Source organism: Tiliqua scincoides, chromosome 2, assembly GCF_035046505.1.
Source record: "Tiliqua scincoides isolate rTilSci1 chromosome 2, rTilSci1.hap2, whole genome shotgun sequence".
Lineage (NCBI taxonomy): Eukaryota > Metazoa > Chordata > Lepidosauria > Squamata > Scincidae > Tiliqua > Tiliqua scincoides.
In genome coordinates this window covers 78,408,447-78,420,032 of record NC_089822.1, presented here as the reverse complement: position 1 = coordinate 78,420,032, position 11,586 = coordinate 78,408,447, and the positions used below count along the sequence as shown (strand labels likewise).

At 42.1% G+C, this 11,586-nt stretch overlaps 1 protein-coding gene across 1 annotated transcript; it reads left to right on the top strand.

Moving 5' to 3' along the window:
- Window positions 1–7,152: 7,152 nt before the first annotated feature.
- CER1 (cerberus 1, DAN family BMP antagonist) lies at window positions 7,153–9,703 on the top strand. The gene is made up of 2 exons (XM_066618170.1): window positions 7,153–7,653; window positions 9,410–9,703. The coding sequence occupies exons 1-2, from the start codon at window positions 7,153–7,155 to the stop codon at window positions 9,701–9,703; spliced, it is 795 nt and encodes a 264-aa protein (XP_066474267.1).
- The last annotated feature ends 1,883 nt before the right edge of the window (window positions 9,704–11,586 follow it).

Genomic DNA, 11,586 nt, shown 5'->3' with positions numbered 1-11,586 from the left:
TAGGTTAGCGGTGGGGGAAGTTCAGGGATAATCATGGGCAGTTCAGGACCAGGAGCCAGGTTGATATCAGGAGAATAAGGATCTCAATGGGAGCAACACACTCTGAAACAGTGGCATAGCTAAGGGGGTGCAGGGGGTAGCATTTGCACCGGCCATCAAGCTGTAGGGGAGCAACAAACTGAGCTTGACACTAGTGACCATAATTGTGAAAATCTTAGTATGTATGAATAATACCATCATGTTATATACCATTGGAAAGGTAATTTAATGCAGAATGCAATAAAACAAACAGCATTGGAATATCTGTATTCTATCAAAAGTTATGGCCAATTAACCAGAAAATGAAAACACAACTGCCTTTATGGAACAAAAAGTGGATTTGCTTAACTCAAAACGTACCTATGATACTGATTGTTCTGAGTGCCAATGAAATGTTATGATGATACAGCATGGAACCAATAACTTTTTATTTATTTACTTAATTATATCGGATTTTGTCATGGAGTGGGAGCTACAAAAACTTCTTTGACCCCAGGTAGCAGATAGATGCCTTAGCTATGCCACTGACAGGGGGGAGGCAGCAGAGCAATTGGGTGGTGAGCTGCTGGGGGGAGGAGGTGGGTTCCTCCCAATTTTCTTTTAAAAAACCCAGACGTGACATCACTTTCAGTTGTGACATCACTTCTGGGGCAACACTTTGAGCTTGGCACTGGGCTACACGATCATTAGCTATGCCACTGCTCTGAAATCTTACCCCCCCTTTCTTGGCCTGACATGCCCCCTCACTCTTAAGACTCTTAACTTACCTCAGCTAAATAGCTGGCATAGATTGGAGGACACCCATTGTAGCCCAGGCGGCCTATAGGGAGGTAGCTAAACAATTTTTGCTTTCCTCTCCTGGGCTTTCTGGTCACCTCACCACCACCATAGCATGCATTGTGCAGTCCATCAGTGGTGCTGCGTGTTATGGATTGTCGGGGAATAGGATTGGGTTGTTATACAGATATACTGTATGACATTTTTCAGTAGTATAATAATACAGTATCACTAATAAACCCAAACTTAGTTTGTATCTTACATTTCTGTGTCAAAAATACTTAATTTGTGGTACTCTGTCTCCATAATACTCTTTAAAGAGTATTATGAAGAATTGAATTGAATTAATATTGAATATACGGTATCTTACATCTTCAATATGACTCAAATGAGTGAGCTCATTTAATATGAGCTCTCTCAGAATCATCTGTATAATCCTATCAGATGATAAGGAGATTTTACCTCATATTGACTCTCAATGTGCCATAAAATTTATAGATAAATGATCATCTGTTTGGGCTAGTTATGAGAGTTTGAAAAAGCATAAATATTTTCTACAATATAACAACCATTCCTGGTGAACTGGAAAAAGGAGAAGGAATTGAAGGAAGGGGGAAAGTGGGGGGAAAAAAACTTTGATTCAACTTATCAGTAAGCCTTGGGATACTTCTTAATCTGAAGCTCTGAAAAGGACTGCAAATTCCCCATAGAGAAAGATAACACATGCCAGGTGCAACAAAATGACATAGCCCTGTAACAGGAGCACTTCTTTTTCAGCCTTTTATTATGGTTCAGGCCTGGTGGGGAAGGGAGTTTCAGAAATGGGGAAGGTAAAAAAAAAAAGACAACCCCCCCCCCCCCGCATGCTTTAAGGCCTCTTATGCTATGTGACAGTACTAGAAGGGAACTTTCATCCCATAATGGGGCTATTTGATTCTGCGGTGGCTCTTGAGCCAGTGCAGAATTAGAGAGTCCTGTCTTGGACAGCATGGCCTGACATGGGGCTCAGGATCTGGTGGAGCTTGGCTCCACTGGTCCCACCCTCCTCCCACCCCACTCCCTCCCCCGCCATGTCTCCCTCTTGCCCTCACCCCACCTCCCCCTGCCCTGGAACGCCTCCTCCCTTCCTCCCCTCATACACCCACTCACCTCTCTGCTTCCCCACAGTCTGGGAAACCACCGGGCAGCGGAACGCGGGCCCAGCACTAGAGCGGGCCCAGCCCTGGCTCATGCTGGGTTAGCCTTATGAGGCATTTGCAACAGAGAGCCCTTAGACTCCAATCCTGTATACACTTACCTGGGAGTAAGTCTGATTTGAACTCAGTGGGACTTACTTCTGAGTAGACCAGAGACAGGTAAACTTTCAACTTTAGGGATTCTGAACCTTTAACAATTGTATAGGAGAGAGAATGTCAGCAGGTGCAGTTTGTCATCTGTGAGATGACAAGCTGCACCTGCTGAAATTGCCTCTTCTATACAATTGTTCAAGGTCCAAGATCCCTAAAGTTGAAAGCTTGCACACCCCTGGAGTAGACATTATGCTGTTATACTAGTATTTTCTAATCTCAACATTGGTTAAGGTGCTGGAAGATCAACAGATTTTAGAAACTAATAGGGCTTTGGGGGGGGGGGTTAAAATGTTGATTTTTAAAAATTGCTAACGTACATCTTCCTATAATCTACATACATATGGAGTTGCCCAAGTGTATGTAGAAACTGCTACCTTGTTTTTTGGGTGGTCCAGCATAATTTCCAGACAGATAGGCACTCAACCATCTGATTTCACTCTTAATACAGTATATGTGTATAATTATTCAGAAGAAAATCCATTTTTAACAACTAGTACTGAGAAATATGTGGTAAGATTTACGTGCAAGCATAAATCTGCATCGCATTAACATTTTATTTTCTTCTTAGGGGCGTTTAAATTGAGAGGGTTGCTTTTCTAAGAGATGTATATTCTTTCCAGAGTGCTAGAAAAAAATTATGTATCAATACTGTGATTTGGTTTGGTTTTATTTAATTTTTTTAAAAAAAACTGGTGCTAGATATGATGCAATATGCACTGTATCTATTGTAATACCAAATATATACTGTTAATAAACATATTTCAAATGATAAACAAATTGTGGCTATTCTGTTTTGATGCAGAGTCCACTGAGGACTCTGGAACTACACAGCACTGATAAACACGTAGCTGAGAAACTACTCTAACAGCACAGTTATATCCTGTGCTGGAACAGGCAGGCCAGGCCTCCACTGTATCCAGTGCAAGATAGGTCCCCGAAGTGGATCAGCTAGAGATAAGGGGAAAGTCTTCTCTTTACCCCTGGGTAAGCCACTGTAGCCCCAATGGAACTCCTTGGACTTGCCTCACCTCCTGAGGTGGCACAAGTCTGAGGAGAGCAGAGCGACTTGAAGCCTCCTCCTCCCCACCCACCCCAGAGACTTGTGTTGGCTAAGCTCGGCCTACGCAAGGCTCCATCCTTGTGTCGGCACGGAGGCTGGATTCAGCCTCCACAGGTCGGCGCACATCCTTGCACTAGCCTAGCCAACTCACAAGTCAGTGCAAATGTGCTTCACGGCATGTATGTGACCCTTCTGGGCTGGAGCAAGGCCCCAGGGTGCCTCAAGATTGTGTCCTAAGCTGATTTTTCCCCACTTGAGGTTTCCAGACACACAACCGCCAAAACAAATGGGCAAGCAGCTTGCAGGGAGGGGGTTGCAGAAATAAAAGCAATGGAAAGGTTCAGCATTCTGTCACCATCACTTTTGCTATTGTATATTGCCCTTCTGCTCCCTTTTTCCACTTTGAAGAAAAACGTCACAGTGGGGTTTTTCAGCCCTATAGTTGCTTTCAGTGTTTAGATCCTAAAGATCACAATCCTGAAAATGCCTCCTCTCTGGCACAGTTTCATTAGCTTCTATGGTCTTGCTCCAGAGAGTAAATTGCTTTCGAACTAGATCTCTTTAAAAGGCTGTTGTGAACAATCTTCTGTGGATAGCTACTGATGAGAAGCAGTTTGCCTAGCAAAGAATTTTAAAAGCATGTATAAAAATTAAGCACACTAGAGTATATTCGAAGAGTTCATTTTGAGCAACAGAAGAAACATTGAAATCAATGAGGAAGTTAGACTCGTAACTAAAGTCCCATTAATTTCAATAGAATGCAGTCATGACTAAGGGTACAATCCTAACCAGGTCTGCTTAGAAGGAAGCTATTGTGTTCCGTGGGGTTTACTCTCAGGAAAGTGTCGTTAGGATTGCAGCCTAACTTTCTTAAAATTCACTGTATATATTATTAGACACACACACATATATGAGAAAGAGAGAAATGCATGAGTCTAAGGATCTATCAAGGGTGTTTAATTAGTTCCTGAATCGCTACAGCTCTCAATTATTAAGGTATTTCCAGGCTACTAGAAAGGTGAAATGTGGAGCATTCATAGTCTAGACAAATCAATTACCAGTATAGTCTGAAAGGGAGACATTTCTCAGCCTCTCCCAGGAGCTGGGAGACAAAGTGTATCCTCACAAATTGTTAGGATACTTCCAGACTACCAAAAAATCTGAAACTTGGTAGACAGAATTCAAGATGCAGTGGAATTTCTCACAAAAGAGGGGGGGGGGGGCTTTTTAACAAACCAGACTTGTTCATGATATTTACATAAAGGTCACAGCATAAATGAAATTCAAAGTATGTGTGGGGCAGAATATTGAGATGGTCAAGTTCCATTGCCTTTTTAGGTCTGGATTTGGGTGAGGTGACACTTCCAGTAGCTGCCAGACATTTTTTAATAGTTGGCTACTGATATTCCTAACTTCCAGTTGTATGAAGGAAGAATTGTGTGATTCTTCCCCACCCACCCCTGGTGTATGTCACTTAAACCTGTCGGTGGACAATCACATAGTCGAATGCTGCCCCACATTCAAACAGAGATGCATGATCTCTGATCCAGAGTATTAAAGAGAGGACTGGACAAAATCCCTTCCACCAAACATGCTGGCTTGCCATAGGCAGGGTGGTTTCTATGCAAGGGAGAATTCAGACAGAATCTCCAACCTGCTGTCAGAATGGTAGAGTTCAGAATAGTACTTTTATGATATTTTTGCAAAAATATCAATTTTTTTTTTATATTCCGGGCTGCATTGCAGCTGCATGTGCTGGAAAGTTGAATAAGATGGGCCCTAAATTTGTTTCTTCTGAAAACCTGCGCTACAACTGTTCATACATAAATCTGCCTACAGGCAATATTATTTTATTAGTTAATTTTATAGATAAGAGTAATATGGGCAGTAAATATAAGGGACAGCATAGTGTTGACCAATTTAACGAAAGAAGTTCAAGGAATTCTGCTGGGAGTTAAGGAATTTTCTAAAGCCCTCCCTCTAAAAACAAAGTAAAATTGTAATATTACCAATAACACATTGGAAACCGAACATACTTCCGAATCAAGATTATCCTTGCAGTAAATCTGCAATTCATTTCCTTGATTCACTTAATTGCAAGCCCTGTGTAAACAGCTGTTTGTGTATTCATGATGCCATTTGCTTTCCCAGGCACTCTACTTGTTTTCATTTTACTCCTTCCCTTTAATGTGCCCCCCACTGGTCTGATCCACAATTCTCTCCACTCCTACCAATCCACAATCCAATTCTACTGAAAGAATGTGTTCAGACATTCACAGAACCCCAGCATCAATCAAGGTGCAGAATCCAGGTTGCAGACCTTCACAGGGTGGGGGAGGGAGGTGGAGACTGTTACAAAAATAACACAATACTTCAGTATTCTGCATCCACCCTGAATGATGGTCTTTTCCAAACAGCTTCTTCTCTGTACCCCTGTAAGTGTCTCTGTGCATCTGCCAACTAAGGATAATGCTTTGTGCATCTGTCAAAGTGAGCTCTAGCCCATGATAGTTTAATGCCACAATAAAACCATCAGCCACACATAAGGCAATACAGGACACTTGTTTTTGTTAGGCCATGCCAATACAGCAAGCCTGCTGGACTTTGCTTTTCTTAATTGTTTCAAGTCCCTGCTTTTAATCTTGTTGCTCCAGCTCCTGGAGTCCGAAAGTGAAAGGGTTACAAGCAGCCCAATCCGAAATAATCCCTTTGTGGTGATACAGTGGTGCTGGCATGGGTCATACTGCATGGTGGTAATTTCCATCAAAATAATGAAGGTCTATACCTGGTGAGGCACTGGAATGAATATGGCCCTCAAATGCTCATGCTCATGGCCCTCATGATTGAGACATACAAAATTATGCAGGGGGTGGACAGAGTGGATAGAGAGATGCTCTTTACACTCTCACATAACACCAGAACCAGGGGACATCCACTAAAATTGAGTGTTGAGAGGGTTCAGACAGACAAAAGATTTCTTTACTCAGCGTGTGGTCAGTCTGTGGAACTCTTTGCCACAGGATGTGGTGATGGCGTCTGGCCTGGACCCCTTTAAAAGGGGATTGGACACGTTTCTGGAGGAAAAATCCATTACGGGTTACAAGCCATGATGTGTATGCACAACCTCCTGATTTTAGAAATGGGCTATGTCAGAATGCCAGATGCAAGGGAGGGCACCAGGATGAGGTCTCTTGTTATCTGGTGTGCTCCCTGGGGCATTTGGTGGGCCGCTGTGAGATACAGGAAGCTGGACTAGATGGGCCTATGGCCTGATCCAGTGGGGCTGTTCTTATGTTCTTATGCTGCATGTAGCATGCCAGGTGTCCCAAAGCACATGGACACATACCTCAGCTGAGTGTGTGCAACATACGTCTAACTCACTGTTGCACTGGTATTTGACAAATATGTGGCGGTCTTACTGAAAAACAGACCCCCCCTCCCCCTTGCCTTCAGCTATCCCTACCAATGTGACTTTCTCTTCTTCCAATTGCAATGACCTGCCAACCTCCTTTGTTCTTCTGCGGAGGGTAGTCAGTGCACCACAAGGTATGCTTGCTAATACACATCTAGACACTTTCCACAGTTCCTAGACAGCAGCTAAACAATTTATCCAAGCATTTAAAATCCACCTCTGCATAAGAAAACAGATGTTAGTTCAGGGACTGTCTTCGAATACACATTCCCAAAAAGTCAAAACAAGTCTCAGTTATCCTTATCATAATTTCAATCTACAGCTCAGGAGTGCTAATGGCCAGCAGTTATTGGTCCTCAGCTTTGAGCCTCCCTCCTCATCTTTCCCCAGAGGTGGGGCGGGGAAGCTATAAGTTTAGATCTCACCTATAAAAATAGTGGCCTACTTTCAAAGTCTTTAACAACGCAGGAAGTGCAGGGAAGGGGGAAGGTGCACTGTAAAACAAGGTTAGCATCATGTTTCAGCTATTGCTTCAGATGCTGCTGATTTCATGTCTTGGAGCAACAGGACAAAGAAGAGAACTGCAGAAAGAAAAGGAAGGACTTCCACACATCCTGCCTCAAGACAGAGACCTTCTAACAGATAATCAAATGGACTATAAGGGAATTCTGGCAAAGCCCAGCCTGTCCATGGAAGACCCACTGGCAGATATGGAGAGCAAGCTGCAGGATGCACCCAAAATGTCTAAGTTTATTTTCCCACATGTAGAGAGCCACACAGCCTCAGCTTTGGGAAGCTGGGCTCCTATGAGCCAGTTTCTGCACTCAGAAGACAGAAAAAGTTCACCTTCTCATCCACACAGAAAGAGGGAAGCAGAATTGCCTTTCAGGAGAGATGCCAAGAGGTTCTGGGACCTTTTTATGTTGAAAACCAAGTCACGCTCTGAAGAGGTGATCCTTCCAATAAAGACCAATGAAATGTACGAGGAGATCTGCAGCACCTTGCCTTTTTCTCAGGTAAAGTTATATCTGAAAAGACAACACTTACCTAAAGCTTCTTTGAGCCAGTCAAGACTATCTAGTGAAGTCCTGCTACTATTCATATATTTATGCCGCATGAATTTATTTGGCAAAATGGGTCACCCTTGCATCAGCACTGCAAGGAAGGCTATCACTTGCCTAGTTTGACAGGTAGGAATCTGAAGTTAGCTAGATGACTTGCCAGTGGTCTTATCAGGTGTCCCTGCTGGAAGGGAAAATGTTACATCATGAAGGGGCCAGTGTAAGAGCCAGAGCACCTGTCACTTTTGAACCCAAGCTTCCATTTCCAGTTGCCTTATATTTGTTCTACGTAGGTAATAAAACCTTGTGGACAGTAAAACTTGAAAAGGCCCATTTTATACTGATGGATATATCAGACTGATTTAAGAGTGTCTGACTGAGCTGAGAAAACTGGTTTGCTCTAATCAATATATGGCTTCATTGCCTCTTGGAATTTTATCTGGAGGAGTTACTCCACTCCTCAGTATAAACTCTCTCTCTGATTCATATGTGCGATACTGAAGTGGTACAATAAATACAGGGGTCATGAGGGCCTCACTACTTCAATTTTTATGTGGAGAGTTGTTTGAAAGTTATCCTATGTGAAAATCATGCCTCCATGTGAAAGATTGGCTGTTAGAGAAGGAACTAATAAAGGCCCCAGTTCTATCCAACTTTCCAGCACCAATGCAGCTGCAATGCAGCCCCAAGATAAGGGAACAAATGTCCTCTTACCTTGAGGAGGCATCTGTGACTGCCCCCTCCACTGCAGGATGCTGTACAGGGCCTGTTAGCACAGCTGCATCAGCGCTGGAGAGTTGGATAGGATTGGGTCCTAAGACTCATATCTAATGAAAATGTCTTTTCGCTGTCTCAATACATTTTTCATAACAGCACAATTTTTATGTGGAGGTCCTTTCAGATTAACCAAATTTCATGTGAAGACTGATGTGGTGTAGTTCCACATGAGGACTATGCCACCTGAAATATTACACAATTTAGGCCAAAATCCTAACCCACTTTCCAGCACTGGCATAGCAGTGCCAATGGAGCATGTGCTGCATCCTGCAGTTGGGTGGCACTCACGGAGGCCTCCTCAAAGTAAGGGAATGTTTCTTCCCTTAACTCGTAGCTGCATTGTCCTTACGTTGGTGCTGGAAAGTGGGTTAGGATTGCGCCCTTAGTTAGCTTTCAGTGTGAGCACAACAGCAGTTAGTGTGCTATGTGTCTTGCATTTGACTAATTTTATGTGCATGAATCAGGTCATCAGTCCTAAAAGACTGTAGGTAGAAGCACATTACATAGAAAATAGTGGGACTTTCTCCCAAGTCTGACTAAGATGGAAGTCCTTTATTTTCAATCATCATAACAGAAAATATTAAAGCAATTATTGTTTACTTTAAAAAAAAAATAATGATGCATCATTTTATACATACATTGTTCTCTGGATAATGGTTTCATATGGAGTAGGTTATAGCCCAGTAGTGGAGTGCATGAGATATAAGTTATCTCTACTTCAAATATCACTTTAGCCATAAATTCATTAGGTAGCCTAAAGCAGGCCACCATGTCTTATTCTATATGACAGAGTTAACATGCTTACCTCATATGTTGTTTTGTTTTAATTGTCCACCACTGGCTGAAGGAAAACCTTGTATTTCTATGTTTCCTGATGAAGAGCCATAGCATGTACTTTAACAAGTACGTTCTTTTAACATGTGCTTTCTTTTAGAACATTGTGCATGAGAACTGTGAGGACATGGTGGTACAAAACAACCTCTGCTTTGGGAAATGCAGTTCTTTCCATGTTCCTGGTCTTGAAGATCGCCTATATACCTTCTGTTCTCATTGCTTACCTACCAAGTTTTCCTTGAAACGTCTGGAGATGAACTGCACAAATCCTGTTCCTGTAATCAAGGTGGTTATGATTGTGGAAGAGTGTAAATGTGAAGTTCAGAAGGCCAAAGATCCTCAGATAGGCTTTTTGCACTCCGATCTGTATGCAAATGTCTATCAACACCACTGAGCCTTTTAAAACTACCTGCATCCTCACCAGCACTGACTGTGGACAAGAAGACTTCCACTGAATGCCATTACAACAAACACAACAACTTGTTGCTCAGTTTAGAAAACCTGTGATGTATATGTGTGAGAAAGAGAGAATAATCTCCAAATAATATGAGAATTGGGTTAGCAGCCACTGGAACTCTAACCACACTGTTTTTAGGTGTACTCCTCCACTGTGCAAGCATGCATACTTTAAAATGTTAGCACATATTACACATTTTGAAACATCATACAGGCATATTTAGAGAACAAGTATCAGTTGCACTTCCTGTTGAGTGTCCACTTGGGGCAAGCCTGGATTTGTTGCTATACTGTATAATGTCAGAAGCAACTGTGAGCATCATTATTTTTAAGGCCACAGTCCAGTAGATAGTTCCATTAAAATCAAAAGAAGCACAGAAACGTTGAATATGAATGGGTACAAATTTGAATTCAAACTTGTTTTTCAATATATACAGAAAGAATTTACTTCAAATGGATCTCTGCAAACCAGCTCAAGATGTCACTAATTACGTGGGGTCGTTTTCACAAGTGATGTTCAGCTCCATTTTTGCACTGCCGGTTCCTGTAATTTGAACGTAATACCCCTCGTGTACAATCTGACTTAAGACTTGACTCTCTTCTGCTTTCTCTCTCAAACTGTGACACGTTCCAAATTAAAAGTATTTTAGCATCACCTGTGAAAATAGTATTCCAGGTTTGCAGGTCAAATAATCTGGTGATGAGAAGACAGAATTGGTTGAACTATTGGTGGGCAGGAGCAGAACGTAATCAGAGTATACATCCCAGGCAGCTTCCAGTAAAAAAAAATTCAGGTTTTTACATTGACTCTGGGAGGACCACGTTTAAAAACATAGGATATACTTGGGCCTGAAACCTAAGGACGAAGTACAGCTCTATTGCTCATTTATAAAGTCACTGAAGACTTTGGCTTTTGAATTTGTAATTCATGAAAGCTGCCTGATGCTTATTCCAAAAATTACATGAGAATGGCCCAGATTCTATTTCTTTTCCCATCACTGCCTATACGTGTGTAGGGGGGTGGGGAGGAAGTAACAATTTACACATACTTGTATCTTTTGATGCAAGATGCTTATATTTAATACTCTGATCTGAAAGTCTAATACTATAGATTTGATAAGAACTGGCTCTGAAACAAACCTCATTCTGTTTGGCAAAGTTTTTTGCTGACAGAATGCGGTGAGGATTAGGCCAGCTTGACACATTCCCAGGCCAGCTTGAGTTTTCAAACACCAGCTGCTGCCAATTCTCTGCTACGAGGCAGTGTCAGGAGGGTACTGTTTGCAGTGCACCCACAGTGGCCAGGCAAAGGGGGCTTAGCAATAAGCCTCCGCTTGCCCTCCCCCGGCCAGGGCACTGGAAACCTGTATAACCTGATAGAAGTTGTGGACCATGCAAGTACATCTACTGCATAATAGGAGAATACTTATGAGTAAGTGAGAAGTAAGTGTAGAAACGGAAACCTCTGGGGATCTTTCAACTGAGCTCAAAATGTATGTCACTGGTTTAGGAAGCACCAGTATTTCTAAAGTACAGAACATTAAATTCAATAACTACAGCCAACAATAAAGGAAAAAGATTGACCCAGACCAAGCTTTGCTTTTGACATGTTGAAAAGGCAACTGGCCTTTTCTGTTACGTAAATATAAGGGCCTCTGGGGTGTTTTCCTATCCTTACCATTGGTTTGATTTGGACTCCTTTGCTTTTTTTATTCCTTTAATGATTTTGTTTTCCTTAATAAACAGTAGGTCCTCCTGATTTCTCTGCTAATTTTTATTTTTACTTTTTGAGGAAAAAAAAAAGCTTAGGCTTATTGTATG

Coding starts and splice junctions, on each gene's coding strand:
- CER1 (XM_066618170.1), top strand. CDS start 7,153: ATGTTTCAGCTATTGCTTCAGATGCTGCTGATTTCATGTCTTGGAGCA. Junction 7,654..9,409: donor GCACCTTGCCTTTTTCTCAG/GTAAAGTTATAT, acceptor GCTTTCTTTTAG/AACATTGTGCATGAGAACTG.